The sequence below is a fragment of the Temnothorax americanus genome, unplaced genomic scaffold, assembly GCF_048541705.1.
Source record: "Temnothorax americanus isolate GAGA-0224 unplaced genomic scaffold, ASM4854170v1 Scaffold40, whole genome shotgun sequence".
NCBI lineage: Eukaryota > Metazoa > Arthropoda > Insecta > Hymenoptera > Formicidae > Temnothorax > Temnothorax americanus.
The window spans coordinates 396,669-410,367 of record NW_027509548.1 but is presented as its reverse complement, the minus strand read 5'-3'; the positions used below and the strand labels follow the sequence as shown (position 1 = coordinate 410,367).

Genomic DNA, 13,699 nt, shown 5'->3' with positions numbered 1-13,699 from the left:
ATATACTGAAAATGGTGCTACCTGTGATAAAAGATGAGTTTGTAGGGGTAATAAATGATTCGCTTAGGACAGGTAAATTTCCAGAAGGATGGAAAACATCCACGATAATACCGATACCAAAGGTAAACAGACCAAAAAAAGCGAGCGAGTATAGACCGATCAATATGTTACCGATATATGAAAAAGTATTAGAGTTAGTTGTAAAAAAACAGTCTGAAAAATTTCTAGAAGACAATGAAATAATAACCGAATACCAATCGGGATTTAGGAAACAGCAGTCGTGTGAGACAGCAATTCAAAGTTTTATCGAGGAATGGAAGTTGATAATTGAGGAGAAAAAAATGGTGGGGGTGTTATTCCTGGATCTTAGGAGAGCGTTTGAGACAATAGATAGAGTAAGATTAGTGGAAAAATTATATCAGTATGGAATAAGAGGAGTGGTATTGGAATGGATAATATCGTATTTAAGTAATAGAAAGCAACAAGTTAGATTCAATGATATATGTTCTAAAATAATTAAGACAGTACATGGCGTGCCACAGGAATCAGTATTAGGACCTCTATTGTTTATTTTATATATAAATGATATAGTTAAAATCTGTCCGGAGGGAAGTATATTTAGATTATTTGCAGATGACACAACCGCAAGTGTAACAGGAGAAAGTTGTGAGGAATTAGAAATAAAACTAAATATGATGCTCGATATACTTGAAGAATGGATGAATGTGAATATGTTAAAAATGAATGCAGATAAGACCAAATATATGATAGTTAGAAGTATAAGAAAAGAAATAAAAACAGACATAATAGTAAAAAGTTTGGATGGAACTATAATTGAGCGTGTCGAGATAACGAAACATATCTGGGTGTAATGATCGATAGTAAACTTCGTTGGGAGAATCACTGTGATTATATGTTAAAGAAAATAGGGAAAAAAGTGAGTTTTCTGAATAGAATAGGAAATGATATATTGGCGTACACTCGATGTACTGTGTATAAGTCTATCATAGCGCCTCACTTTGAATATTGCGCAACGATGTTAATAGGCATGGGTGAGACGCAACTGAATCGACTGCAAGTGGCACAAAACCGTGCCATGAGAGTCATACTGCAATGCTCGCGATATACAAAGGTAGAATTGATGCTGCAAACCCTTAAGTTTATGAATGTAAGACAGAGGCTAATGTACAATGTATGTATTTTTATTTTTAAGATAGTAAGAGGCATAATGCCAAAACATTTAAGTAATAGGATAGAAATAGTAGGCGATGTGAGTGGACGGCAAACGAGACAGACTGAGAATATTAGAATTCAATATCGCAGGACGAGAAGCTCACAGAAAAGTATATTTTATGAAGGTTTGAACATGTATAACGCCCTGCCGATAAAAATTAAGCAATGCGAAAGAATTGAACCTTTCAAACGTAGGTTAAGAGAACATATTGTACCTCATGTAGAGGAATTAATTTAACGATATTTTATGTAAAAAATAGCTGAGAAGGCTAATAAAGCTCAATCAATCAATCTCTCTCCCTCCCCCTCTCGCTCAGTCTTTCTTTATGGCATACGCACAGTCTGCAGCTTAACTGTCCTCGCTGTCTCTCCTTTCTATTTTGTACTCCTTTCTTTGCCTCGCTCCTTTTCTCGCCCTCCTCTCCGCGCTCTCTTCTTCTCTATAATTAAATTTGCACCGAGCTTCGCGAGTTTGGCTCCTTTGTTCATTTAATCGGACACCGGGCGTTAGTATAATTAAAAGCACATCTCTTTTGGAATTTGTCTCATCTGGACTGCCTTCTCCTATTTTTCTCTCTCTTTTTTTCTTTCTCTTTCTCTTTCTTTTTCTCTTTTTTTCTCTTGTTTGCTAACTCGCTCGCTCGTCTCCGTTTCCGCGACGGCTTTTTCCCCTCTTCCTATACCATCGACACGAGTCTTGTTTGCCAATTGCGGTGTACATCGTCGTCCATGTGTACGTCCGTGTTTTCGGCACTTCTCGCGTACGAAGCTCAACGCCATGATACGCACACCGCAAATAAGCGAGTCTTCCTCCGAGTCGGGCGAGTCGAAAGAAGAACCTTGTACGCCGGTTTCACAGGGACATCCGGCGGCGTTTCGGTCTTTGTTCGCACTCGTGGAGAGAAATTATTCGGACTCGAATAATTACGAGAATATGCTGCAATTATCGCGTGCGAAAGGACCGGCCGGACTCGTAAAGGTACCCACTGTCGTTAGGTGCGTCGTACTTACGCGCCTGTGCCATCGCACCGATGTGGACCAGAGAGGAAACTGGAGGTACGAGCGCGTGATATAAAGCCTATTTTCAGGAAACTCACGTCATTAAGAGAAAATGGTTTTGCGCAATAGCGAGAAGAGAATAACAGTAATGCGAGTTCATGTAAATCGGTAAGAATAGTTCTCCATTTAATCGATTTGTTTACCGTACCTTGCACACGGAAATTGTTCCTAGTTTATGCAAATTTAACGCGTGAATGATTATGCGGATTAAGTGAATAAAACTTGATTTTTCTCTTTTTTCTTGTAAAAACATTGTGTCGTCATTTTAAATTTATTTAAATGAATATGTTTCTTTTTTTTTTTATCTTCTTGGGTACTTTTGATTATAAAAATTGTATTTTTATCTACTTATCTACTTATTACTATTATTGTGATAGTACTGTCGCGATTGCGTAAAAATGTTAATGCGCAAATCTCTTCTCGTTATTCTCATGCTTACTTTTGAATAAATGCCCGCTACGTTCGCCATAGGGTGGGGACAATCGATTTTGCCATTATACCGGGGATTGTTTTACTTTACGTTCTGTGGAATAAACACGAAATCGTAAGATTCGAGTGATGGCCGATGTTGGAGAGCTAAACGACTCCGATTATTCGTGCGGCCCCCGGCCGCGGCACGTACGCCCGACTTTATCGAAGCCCGCTTCGAGATATACCTCGCGTCTAGGACACAACGTTTTTTCGATACTCGGCGAATTACGACGGCGGACCCGCATTTTTCTCGGATGTACCCCGTCGTAAGACGTCCGACCGACAATTACACACGTACGTCGTACGCGGCTAAGTCTCGTACCGCGTTTTATCTTATGTGGCACGTTTAGTGTTCCAAGGCGTGACACGGATTCCTTGTCGCTGCAGAAACCGATATCATCGTCATGGCTTTCTTATTGTTGGCGACGGACCCGCTTTTGCGACGCTTCCGACGCAAAGTTTCTGCCTTTCTCAAGCCGGACCATTGAAATATTGGATTGTCAGGGTTGAGATTTATTAGATTTTTTCTTGTTTTTTACATTGGAACTCTGTAGATAAATCATGCACGGTAATTCATCAGCACTTTGGGTTAAATAAATCTAGTATGCTATTCGCCATTTTTTTTAGATTATAGGTTTTCACGATATAGGTTTAGGAAGGAAAGAAAAACTGGATTTGACTGAGACTAGCGCTAAATGACCCGTTGCAGTAATCGAGCCTAAAGAGAAATGGAACGATCGCGTCTTATATATTTCTTCAGTCAACTTGATCGATGGATACACTTTCATTGTAATATAGTAATTAAATTGTGATATTGTCATCAATCAGGTAATAAAGTTAAGCGGAATAGTTTTTGGATAAATTAGATCAGTTTTTTAAATAACAAACTTTAGTAGTTTCTATTTCTTGTTGATTTTATATATGGCATCTTTTAAACGAATATTTATTGTATTTACATTTTAACAATTTATTTTTTATATAATATAGTTATATTGTATGCGATTATTGTTGCGTTTCTTGTTTGCTTTGAAAAAACCTGAAGTTCACGCCATAACGATGCAATAGCACGCGCACTCGCTATGCGAGATCTTTTACACGCATTGTCACGTATGCAGGCAGATAGAGATACGGAGGCGTATGTAAGACGCCGGGCGGAGTTTTTCAATATTTAATAGCGTCTGGGTACGAGTGCTGTCTCGACACTTCTGAAATTGCAAGGCGTGAAGGATTCGAGAGCGGTGCGGAAACTAGAAGAAGGGAAGACGAGGAGAATTCGTCCATTGTCTACCACGAAGTCTCGCGACGATTACACCGAACTTGAGTCCGATCTGAAGTGCGTTATGAAGAAAACGGTCGCTTATTGTTTTTCATCAAATCACATGTTGCAATTAAGAACCTGATATTTTACACCCATATACATATTTTGGCTTTCGGCTATATACGCACGCCGCTCATATATATAAAATATACATTTACATATATGTACGATCGCTTCGAATGTGCTCGCTGGCGATTTGATTCCAAGGATTGGCGCATACAAAAGCAATTCAGCGTGCACGAAGTCGTTTTCGATAAACGACATGTGTTGCTCGAAGGCTGCGAACGAACGATTGTCAAGTCGAGAGAGAACGCAAAGGTATCGTGCGGTACAGATTTAAAGAGAACCTAAAGCCCTGGGTGGTCTTCGAGAGGAGGACAAACGGAAAGCGAGTAGGGAACGAGGAAGGAGGTGCTCTCGAAGAAGGATGAAACGAAGGAGGTCTGGCGGAGCATAGTGAGATTGGAATACCTACCACGTAGAGAAGCTGAAGAGGCGGAAAAGGGGAGTGGGAGGGGGGGAGGACCCTGATCCGAGTCAGAAGAGACACACAGCAAAGAGAGCACGAGGACCGGGTGGTGGCCATGGTAGAGACACTTTCGTAAGATCGAGCCCGAATTCAATAGGGGATGAATAAAATATAAACCAGCCGCTCTATTGCGATCCGACGCGCGGAGGCTAAGGGCGATAGCCGACCTTTGTGTAAATAAATAAAAATTATATCCATCCCCCAGCGGAACGCGAGTGGACATGTACGATGGTTGTGCACACACGCCGGCTGATTCTCTCGGCGAAACTAAATGGCCGATTAAATCAATCGTTTCCATTGTTCGCCTCGTGATTTCCTATTTGGATATCTATACGATGTAGCGATTTACAGCTTTAATAGATCGTGATGGACGATTATTAATCCTGTCGTTTGGTTATGACATTTTTATTGAGTAGGCAAAGTTTATGCGATTTTTTCGTTATTGAGAGATACGCGATATATTATTAATTATTTTGCGCATATAATTTTAACTTCGTTTCCACGATTTGTGACCAGTGACATTTATGCGAATAGCGTTTTAAATTATTATACGTAGACAAAGAATTAATATTTTTAACTTACAATTAGTAAGATGAGTATCTATGAATGCTAAATAAATGTCTATCCATAAATATTTTATTACGATCAAAATTATTATTTTTACACAAGACACTCTAGCACACACAGTATACACACTCTGGTAATTTTATGTTTGAGTCAAGTTTAAAACTGAAGGGATGAAAATTATAATCGCAGAAGAAAATGACGGGATTTCGACGGCAGCTGGCAGCTTCAACTTGCTGCATCTATGCAAATCGCAGTGCAACAGGCACGCTATAGGGTAGACATATTTAGGCGCGTTGAATGAAGACAGACAAGTTTCCGCTTCCACTCTCAATCGTTGTACCGATTACAACGACAGTCGGAAATAATTAGATCGTGACGTCAAAGAGGGCGTATGCCGTTTGGATTTAATCGAATCACTCGCGAAACTTTCTTAAAGAAGTTGTGTTTCGTGCGGAAACTTCCAATGCCCTTCATTATACCCTTTGATCTCAACGCTAAGATCTCCGCTGACAAATTACGTTCTAATTAAGATGAGCTCGACGGTTTGCGGCTTGCGGAAATACTCCGACAAACTAAAAATTGAACTGGTTGGTCGCATAATTCTTATATTCACTCGTCCTTAAAAGTTATTGCTGCTATAAAATAAAGTGTTGTTTTGTTGTTTTCCATTAACAAGGTTTTTTTCGCTTTGGACAGAAAGTAGATTTTGGAATTACGCAAGAACTTGACGGCCTTATGGACAAAACTATTTCCTTTTAAAAGGATATATTTTGCTGCCGTTATTAACATTATATACAAATTAGTAATATAGACAATGCTATATTATTATTATATTTAGAATAGTCTTTACTTTCCTGGACATTATACGAGATGCTAAAACTTTTATTTACCGCGACGCAAAACAAAACGCATAGAGCCAGAACAATTTCGCTCAATCTTATGAAATTTTCATGTGTCAGTTGTCGACTAGCCGCGATTTCATGGGGAACCTGCTTGCGTTCGCAGCAACCAACCATGCGGATAATTACGATGCAGAATTGCAGGTGTCGGCGAAAAATCTGCACGATTATTTCGTTTTTTAACTGTTGGAATGACTGCGAGTTGGCAGCAATTTAGCAAAATATTATATTATATTTCCTACTTTTGTTTCGCTCGTTTCCTACTTTCCTTAAGTTAAAAAACTAAAGAAAAAAATGTCCACCGTTCAAATTGGCTGACTACAAATTGAGACTTTCTTCGGAATCAGTTTCATTGAATTTAGATCTATACTTCATAAACGCGTGAAAATAATTTCTACGTTTTTGTGACAATAGAACTGCAGCGCAATTGGCGTAAGATACATTTGCCGTGTACATAGCGTAGAGAAATGAATTCTTTGATATCGCTGGTATTCCGTTATTCATATCCATCGTGGACATTAGCCGCTGTGGGAGACCGTTTGCGTCTCGCGCCGGTAGAGAATCGATTATCGGCATATCGAAATTTTGCCGCATCCGGCCAGTACTTCGGCATTAGACGACCATACGGCACACAGACAGCCGAAGTAAGCAGGCCGGCGAGGTGGTGCGAAGAGGGAGGAGGGAACCAGAACGAGGAAACCCGCCGGCTCGCAATATTTCGCGTTCATAGCGTTGCTAAGCCGCAACTATAACCGCCTTGTTAGGAAGTTACTCCTCCTCTCGACCTCGCATCCTCCCTTCTCTATCTGCTCCTTTTCTTCCGGTTTCTGTTCTCATCTCTCTCATCCTCTCTTCCCTACCTCTTCACCGCGATACCACCGTCTGCTTTTTCTCCCGTCCGGCCGCCACTTATACTTCTCTCTCTGTACGATTTGCTGTCTCTCTTTCTTCATACTTTTTTTTATTGTATCATATATGCTCTTGCTCTCGCTCTTCTTTTCTACCTCACCTTTCGTTCATCCTTCTTTTACGCTTTTTTTCCGGCAGGATGTATAGCCACCTTTGCTTCATGTTCCTTCCCGTCTGCGTTATTACAATGGGTGTCTGTGAACGAGCGCATTTGTTTATGCTAATGAATTTCGTAACAACGATATAAGTAAATTGCATTTTATAAACTAGTCGTGAATATTATTTTATTATTAAACAAGATGGTTTTTCCTGCCTCTCTGGTTCTGTAGATAAAAATACGATTGAGGCATCCCGTATTTCTGCGTTGACTACCGCTTCTCTACTTTTGTTCTCTCTTTCTCTCGTAAGCGTGTTTCTTGAGACGTATCCCTCTGATCTCACCTCAGACCATCTACCGGATACTAAATCATAACTTGAGAAATTCGCGTGCAGCGCGCGGGACACCTTTAAGACCTCAGAGGAAACTTAGCGGAGGAGGGTACTGCTGCCCTTGCAAACCTTTGATAACTATAAGTACGTAACGTTTCCTCATACTCCGCTACATCGTGTGTGTGTGTGCGTTTCGGGACCCTTTCCGACATAAATCCACTTACGTGGCGGCTCCCGGTTAAAGCCTAATTGTAGATACCCATATGCATATAAACTTTGAAATGACTCATTTAAGAAATAGATTCTTTTGTTCTTAGATTTAAACGCTTTAATTAAGATATGGTTGAATTTGATGAAATGTCTATTACGATAGCGGTAATTTAATTACAAACATAAGCGCGGGTATTATATTGTTAATGGATTTAAGATTTAAATTAAGGAAAGGAAATATTAGTGAATTAAAAGAGCATCTTGAAATTTAACTTTTCTTCATGTATTTTTATTACAATACAAGAATATACACATTTTTATATGAGGATTGTAAAAGAATTAAAGAATACTGCAGTAACAAAGTAGAAACATATTGTCCATGCGATACTCTACAAGTATCTTCGAGTTAAATTTGACTCTTCACAATTGAGAATTCAATGATGTTTGTTAAGTGTACTTTTTACTCTGCATTAAGAACAGAGCCTTTTTATTTTCAATTTACCCAAATTATGAATTTTGAGGAAACATTTTTACATTTAGAATGTTTCACAAAGATTCCAGATCGTTTCTCCCCAATGATATTGCGTCTATTCTACCGACAATTTTCCTTGACTCCATCTTCGAGAGCCGGAGGTTGCTTGAATGTAAACTAGATCGCGACAGCCGATGCTTGGCTCTTCTCCCGGAGATGTCCTTTGATGCTCAAAGGTTTCTTTGATGCGCAGCTTATATTCCTATCGGAATTAAATATGCGATTTGATGTAACTGCATGTGCATGCTGCGTCAACCAATATCCGAATTCAATTTATGATACAACCGACTATTTTTTTCCGTTTATTCATGCAATATAACGATATGTAGTTACTCTCTTTTTTGATCTCGTAGGAAAATAATTGAATAAAAAATCGAGCAATGAGAAAGCGACCAAATGATGCATTTTAATACATATTTTTATTCTTTCTTGTACTATAGCTTTTTTAGCTAAATAAATTCTTAGACATTTTTTTTATTATGTTTTTACTTTGAACTTTTTCGTATTTTTAATCTTGAAGCCTGCAAAGTTTATATTTAACATAATCTGATCTACATTGATATAAATCAGAATGTATACTGCACCGCATAAAAAAGAAAAAATGTCAAATGACATTGGTCAATGGCACATCGATTAAAGACACGTAGTGTCACATTTTATCACTTCTATTTCAATAAACTCCATCCAGGAGTGGAGCCCAATTCACGAAAATGGAACAAAAAAATATGTCTTATTGAGAATCAAAGGCCATGGCCCTGCACCGGTGATGGTTAAGAGCGTAAATCTTGATACGTGCCGTATCCAATTTATCTGCGTCCGCCCAATGTATGGCGTTATTAAATACGTGACCTTACTGGGCGCGCTTTTATAGAGTGTTGTAGAGTCGCGTTGTAGCGCTATATAGTTTTATCGCCGTTGGCCATAAGTTTCATTGGGGTCGCGATTGTCCGGCAAAATGAAACACCCGAAGGGGGGTAATAAAAATGTCCGAATTGCTTGATGACTGATACTGACTTGTTATTTTTTTGTTTCAGGTACGTAACAATGTTTTCACGTTGCCCTTCTACATCAGTCGACAACACAGAGTGAGTAAATTACTCATATATAATATATTTCTATAGTCACATCAAGAAATTGCAATTTGATACAAGATTTATATCATTGCAGCTCATAATTATAATGGAACTAATAATAAGTTGTACATTTTATATAATTTTTTTAACTATAAATATTCGTAAACTTATAACTACACTAATATTCAATTTTTCTTGATTTATAAATATTTTAATTTATTTTCTTAATTCGCAACTTTTTTACCACACGCTATTATCAAATATATAATATATTGCTTTATAAAAATATTTTTATACTACCAAATGTTATGCACGCTTTATTTCTCACTAATTACTTAATTTAACAATTATATAAATCTGTGAGAATTCTGATTTCTGGACGATTTGTTTGCCTAAACATAAGTCGCCGTTTTAAGTATATAGGTAATCTTATTACTCATCGGTATCGCGGGACTCGTGGACGCCACGATCGATCATTTTCAATTACAAAAATATCCGTCTACGACTACGCGGTGCCTAATTACAACAGTATGTAAAAGTCGCGTGCGTCGAAGCTACTAGACACGACGTCGCCGAGTATTTTCTAAATTTGCATCTCCGCCATCGACGGAGGCATGCAAGCAAAAACGGGAGCGAATTAGCAAGACGGACAAACGAGATAGATTAATCGGCGACATGTCGGCGCGCCACATTTTTCCATGAAAAATCCTGAATATCGTTCATCGATGTATCTCGAAATTCTGACACTAATATAGGGCAGAATGTTTGATTTTCTTTAAAAATTTAAAAACAAATTTTAAAACAAACCTTTTAAAGTTCTATCTTGCGCATGAAAATAGATGAAGATCGTTCGGTAAAGACCGAAGTTTTTTAAAAGTTATTATTATTAATTGATTAGATTTAATGCAAAATGCAAAGACTGTGGTCTTGTGAACGGACTGTGGTCGTTCAAGAAGTGCTCTTCTGCTTGGGTGCATCGATAATGCTAGTCATTTTTATCTTAATTTCAATCCTGAGTTAATTTATTTACTATATTTTTTTCCTGGAGTGTGTGTGTGTGTGTGTGTGTGTGTGTGTGTGTGTGTGTGTGCGTGCGTGCGTGCGTGCGTGCGTGCGTGCGTGCGTGCGTGCGTGCGTGCGTGTGTGTGTGTGTGTGTGTGTAGGTTATACATATAAAAAGAAGAATTAATCGGATTGACTTTATTGATAAAACGATTGGCATTAGCTTATCCATCAGCAATTATTTTCCTCTTTGCAGGTTTCTATAATTTTATAATTGTGTAATATATACAAATAGAAGAAAATTAAGTTAATCACAGTTGAAATGGCAGGTTTATACGAAATTGATAAGAAAATAGATAGATAAGTGAACAAGTTACTTGCATAAGACTGATAATAACCAATTAGAAAATTAATTCTGGAACAGTACAATTACACAGACAGAACCGTTTCTTATTTTTTAATGTATTTTTAAATTAATCATCATATTAAAAAAAAATATGGTGAATATAAACTATCTATTAGGTTGGGGAAAAAGTAATCCATTATTTTTTCGCTAGATGGCTAGAGTGATATATATCACATTATGTATTAATCACATAGGTTATTCTATAACTGTTTTGTGATTGGTCGATTCAGTTGTGAAAAAAGATGGACGTCAACAAAGAGAAAATTCAGTATATTTTACAATTTTGCTTCGATAAAGGCGAAAATGCAAGCCAGGCGGCTGAAATTGTGAATGGTGTTTATGGTCCCGATACTGTTACAGCCAATCGCGCGCAATTTTGGTTTCATCGATTTCGTTCCGGTAATTTTGATGTTAAAGATGCACCTCGCACAGGTAGGGACCAGGGCTTCTATGAGAGAGGCATCATGAAATTACCTTTGAAATGGCAACAAATTGTAGAACAAAACGGTGCATATTGACTCTAATCGAACAATTCTATATAATTATGTTAAATAAAGCCTTGAAATAAACGAAAAAAAAATGGATTACTTTTTCCTTAACCTAATATATAACTTTAACTTATATCTTTACCAAATAATAAAAACATTTTTTATTATGAAAAAATATTAATAACTTTTTCATTATTTATTGATATTTTGAATTTATTTTAGCAAGTTTACAACCATTATTTGATGCAATATTTTAAAGAAATTTAGTAACATAGAAATAATGTGATAACACGAAATTACAAATTTATATTGACTCGATATTCTAGATATATTCGTATTTGTTTTGCACTTGCACTTTTATCTACATTCTCGCTCAAAATGTTTACAACTGCACGAACATTTGGCAGAACACAAATTTGTCTTTGAAAAAGGGAGAACAAGCGAGCAACTTTTCATTTGGCATGCCACGCTATTCGTTTCGCGCTTGAAGCCGCAGTAAGCGATGTAGGTGCAATCAGCCATTACTGCTGAAGTGTAAATCCTATCGGCCAAGCAAAAACGCCGCCGGATACGTTTTCGAACATCTGCCATAGTTTCGGGCGGAATTCCGCGGCATGCAGAAGTTACGTATACGCGCGCATCGATGCGGCACACGGCGCGCGAACTTGCTCATGCCGGCTCTCGTACCCCGAGACGCAGACTGCGCGGCAACGTGCGCACTTGCCATTTGCCATTTGAAATTCTTTCGCTCGCGTTTCGTTTATTCTCCACGCGGTAATTCCGCGCTTCGGCTTTAATTTTAAGCGGATACGACGACGCGCTAGCAGACGGTAGGTATAACCCGACGCAGTAAATCCGCGACAAACCGGACGGCGACGACGACGACGCGTTGGCACACACGGTCTTTCCGTCTGTTCCTACAACGTTATCTCGGAAGCTTCTATCCTGATTGTAAGTGAACTCTCCGGCGAGTATGGAGTGGAAGGATTGTAACGTATGGGAAATAAATGCGCGAGAGAAAGAGATAGAGGGAAGAAGATGAGAGATATATATATATATATATATATATAGAGCTTTGGGGACAGACCCGACATTTCGTTCGCTTTCGAAGACAGCACTGCGCTTCGAGTCTAATTACTCGAGTAAAGCTCAAGTCGCGAGTACCTCGGTAAATAAACGAAGTAAACGAGCGGGGCCGGACTGTCCGCTTTCAACGATGTGTCCGTAGCCGACTCGTAATTGCGAGTAAAACTCGAACTGGCGTGCAAAGTGCTCGGCGCGACGCGACGGGAGCAAACCAGTATTTTTCAGTCTCTAGAATTCAGCTGGATACTAATCCACTGGGGTAGATGGTTTGAATTTGTAGTTGAAAAGTTTACCGGAATTTAGACTCTTCATAATTTTAAATGCTTTTACGAAAGTAAATTTTAATATCTTTTAATTGATGGAAGGGAGTTTATAGAAAAATAAATAAAAATAACAAAGTAAAAATTGTATATCAAAAGAACGCAGCGCTCTATCATCGATTTGCTACTTTATTTTAATGTTTATATTAGGGATAAACGTATATCCATAAAACAAAAATATTTCAACCATATTACTAATATTTATCCGTTAAACAAACTTCTTAAAGAGGAGAATATAAATTTTACGGAAAGTAAACTAATGTCAAATATTACGTTAGTGTTAAATCCGCTGATAAATTGCCTGCTACGTTTAAACGAATTTACACGCCGAATTAAAGGATCTGACCGTTTAATTCAGTGATAACTTGTACCGCATGTATGTGACAGCGGTTTACGATGGGAGACCACGTGCCGCGTGTGCGCGACATTGGTCATAAGCGTATGTAATCGAAGGTACATTGGCCCCCTCCCCCCAAAGACGATTTCACGTGTAGTTACGTCCGTTTTCCAACAATGGGTGTGACGTAGCTTCTGCGACTGCAGTTGTTAGTGGAACTCGTAGCGAGTAGCTGAGTAGCGGCGCGGACAGCGCGTTGTAATTCGATAGTCCACCGAATGCAAACTCGCTCTCCCCTCTTTTGCATAGTACCGTGTTCATCTCGAGCAAACAAAAGAACGTCTATATGCGACGTTACACACGCCTTCGGTAAGCAAAGGACCGACTGTCGGTTCGCAGGAACCCTCGATGCACAATAAACTCAACCCGATGGGTTTTAGGTCTCTCCGCTACGTTTGCTTGCGCGTGGACGCAAGGAATTGACGTGTCGTGTAAATCATCTATATACAGGATATTGTAGAAGTGCATGTGTGTGCGTGTGTGTGCCAAGCAAAAATTTTTTCTATCATAACCAGGTTGCGAAGCAGAGAAATCCGATGAAATACCATTTTTGATAATAGTCAATAGTTACAAAGCTATTTTGGTAAAATACTTGGTGAAAATTGCTTATATTATATTGTTTTCTATAACACAATATAACTTTATTCCTTCGTAAAAAGATATTTACTGTGACTTACAAACTTATTTGATATACCTACCTAAACATCGGTAATTTAACTTAATTTATTTTTACTTCAAAATTAAGTAACATTTATATGGATGACAATTTCA

At 38.4% G+C, this 13,699-nt stretch overlaps 1 protein-coding gene across 17 annotated transcripts in view; it reads left to right on the top strand.

Moving 5' to 3' along the window:
• Positions 1–13,699, top strand: part of LOC143902809 (protein muscleblind) — a 435,206-nt gene that overhangs the window by 238,159 nt on the left and 183,348 nt on the right. The window contains exon 4 of one of the 17 annotated variants that reach the window (XM_077415988.1): positions 9,191–9,292. The exons of the other annotated variants lie outside the window; for them this stretch is intronic. Within the exon in view, the coding sequence (XP_077272114.1) occupies positions 9,191–9,277 (87 nt within the window). The 3' untranslated portion in view covers positions 9,278–9,292. Of the gene's footprint in view, positions 1–9,190; positions 9,293–13,699 lie in introns of those variants that run through there. 17 annotated transcript variants of the gene reach the window in all.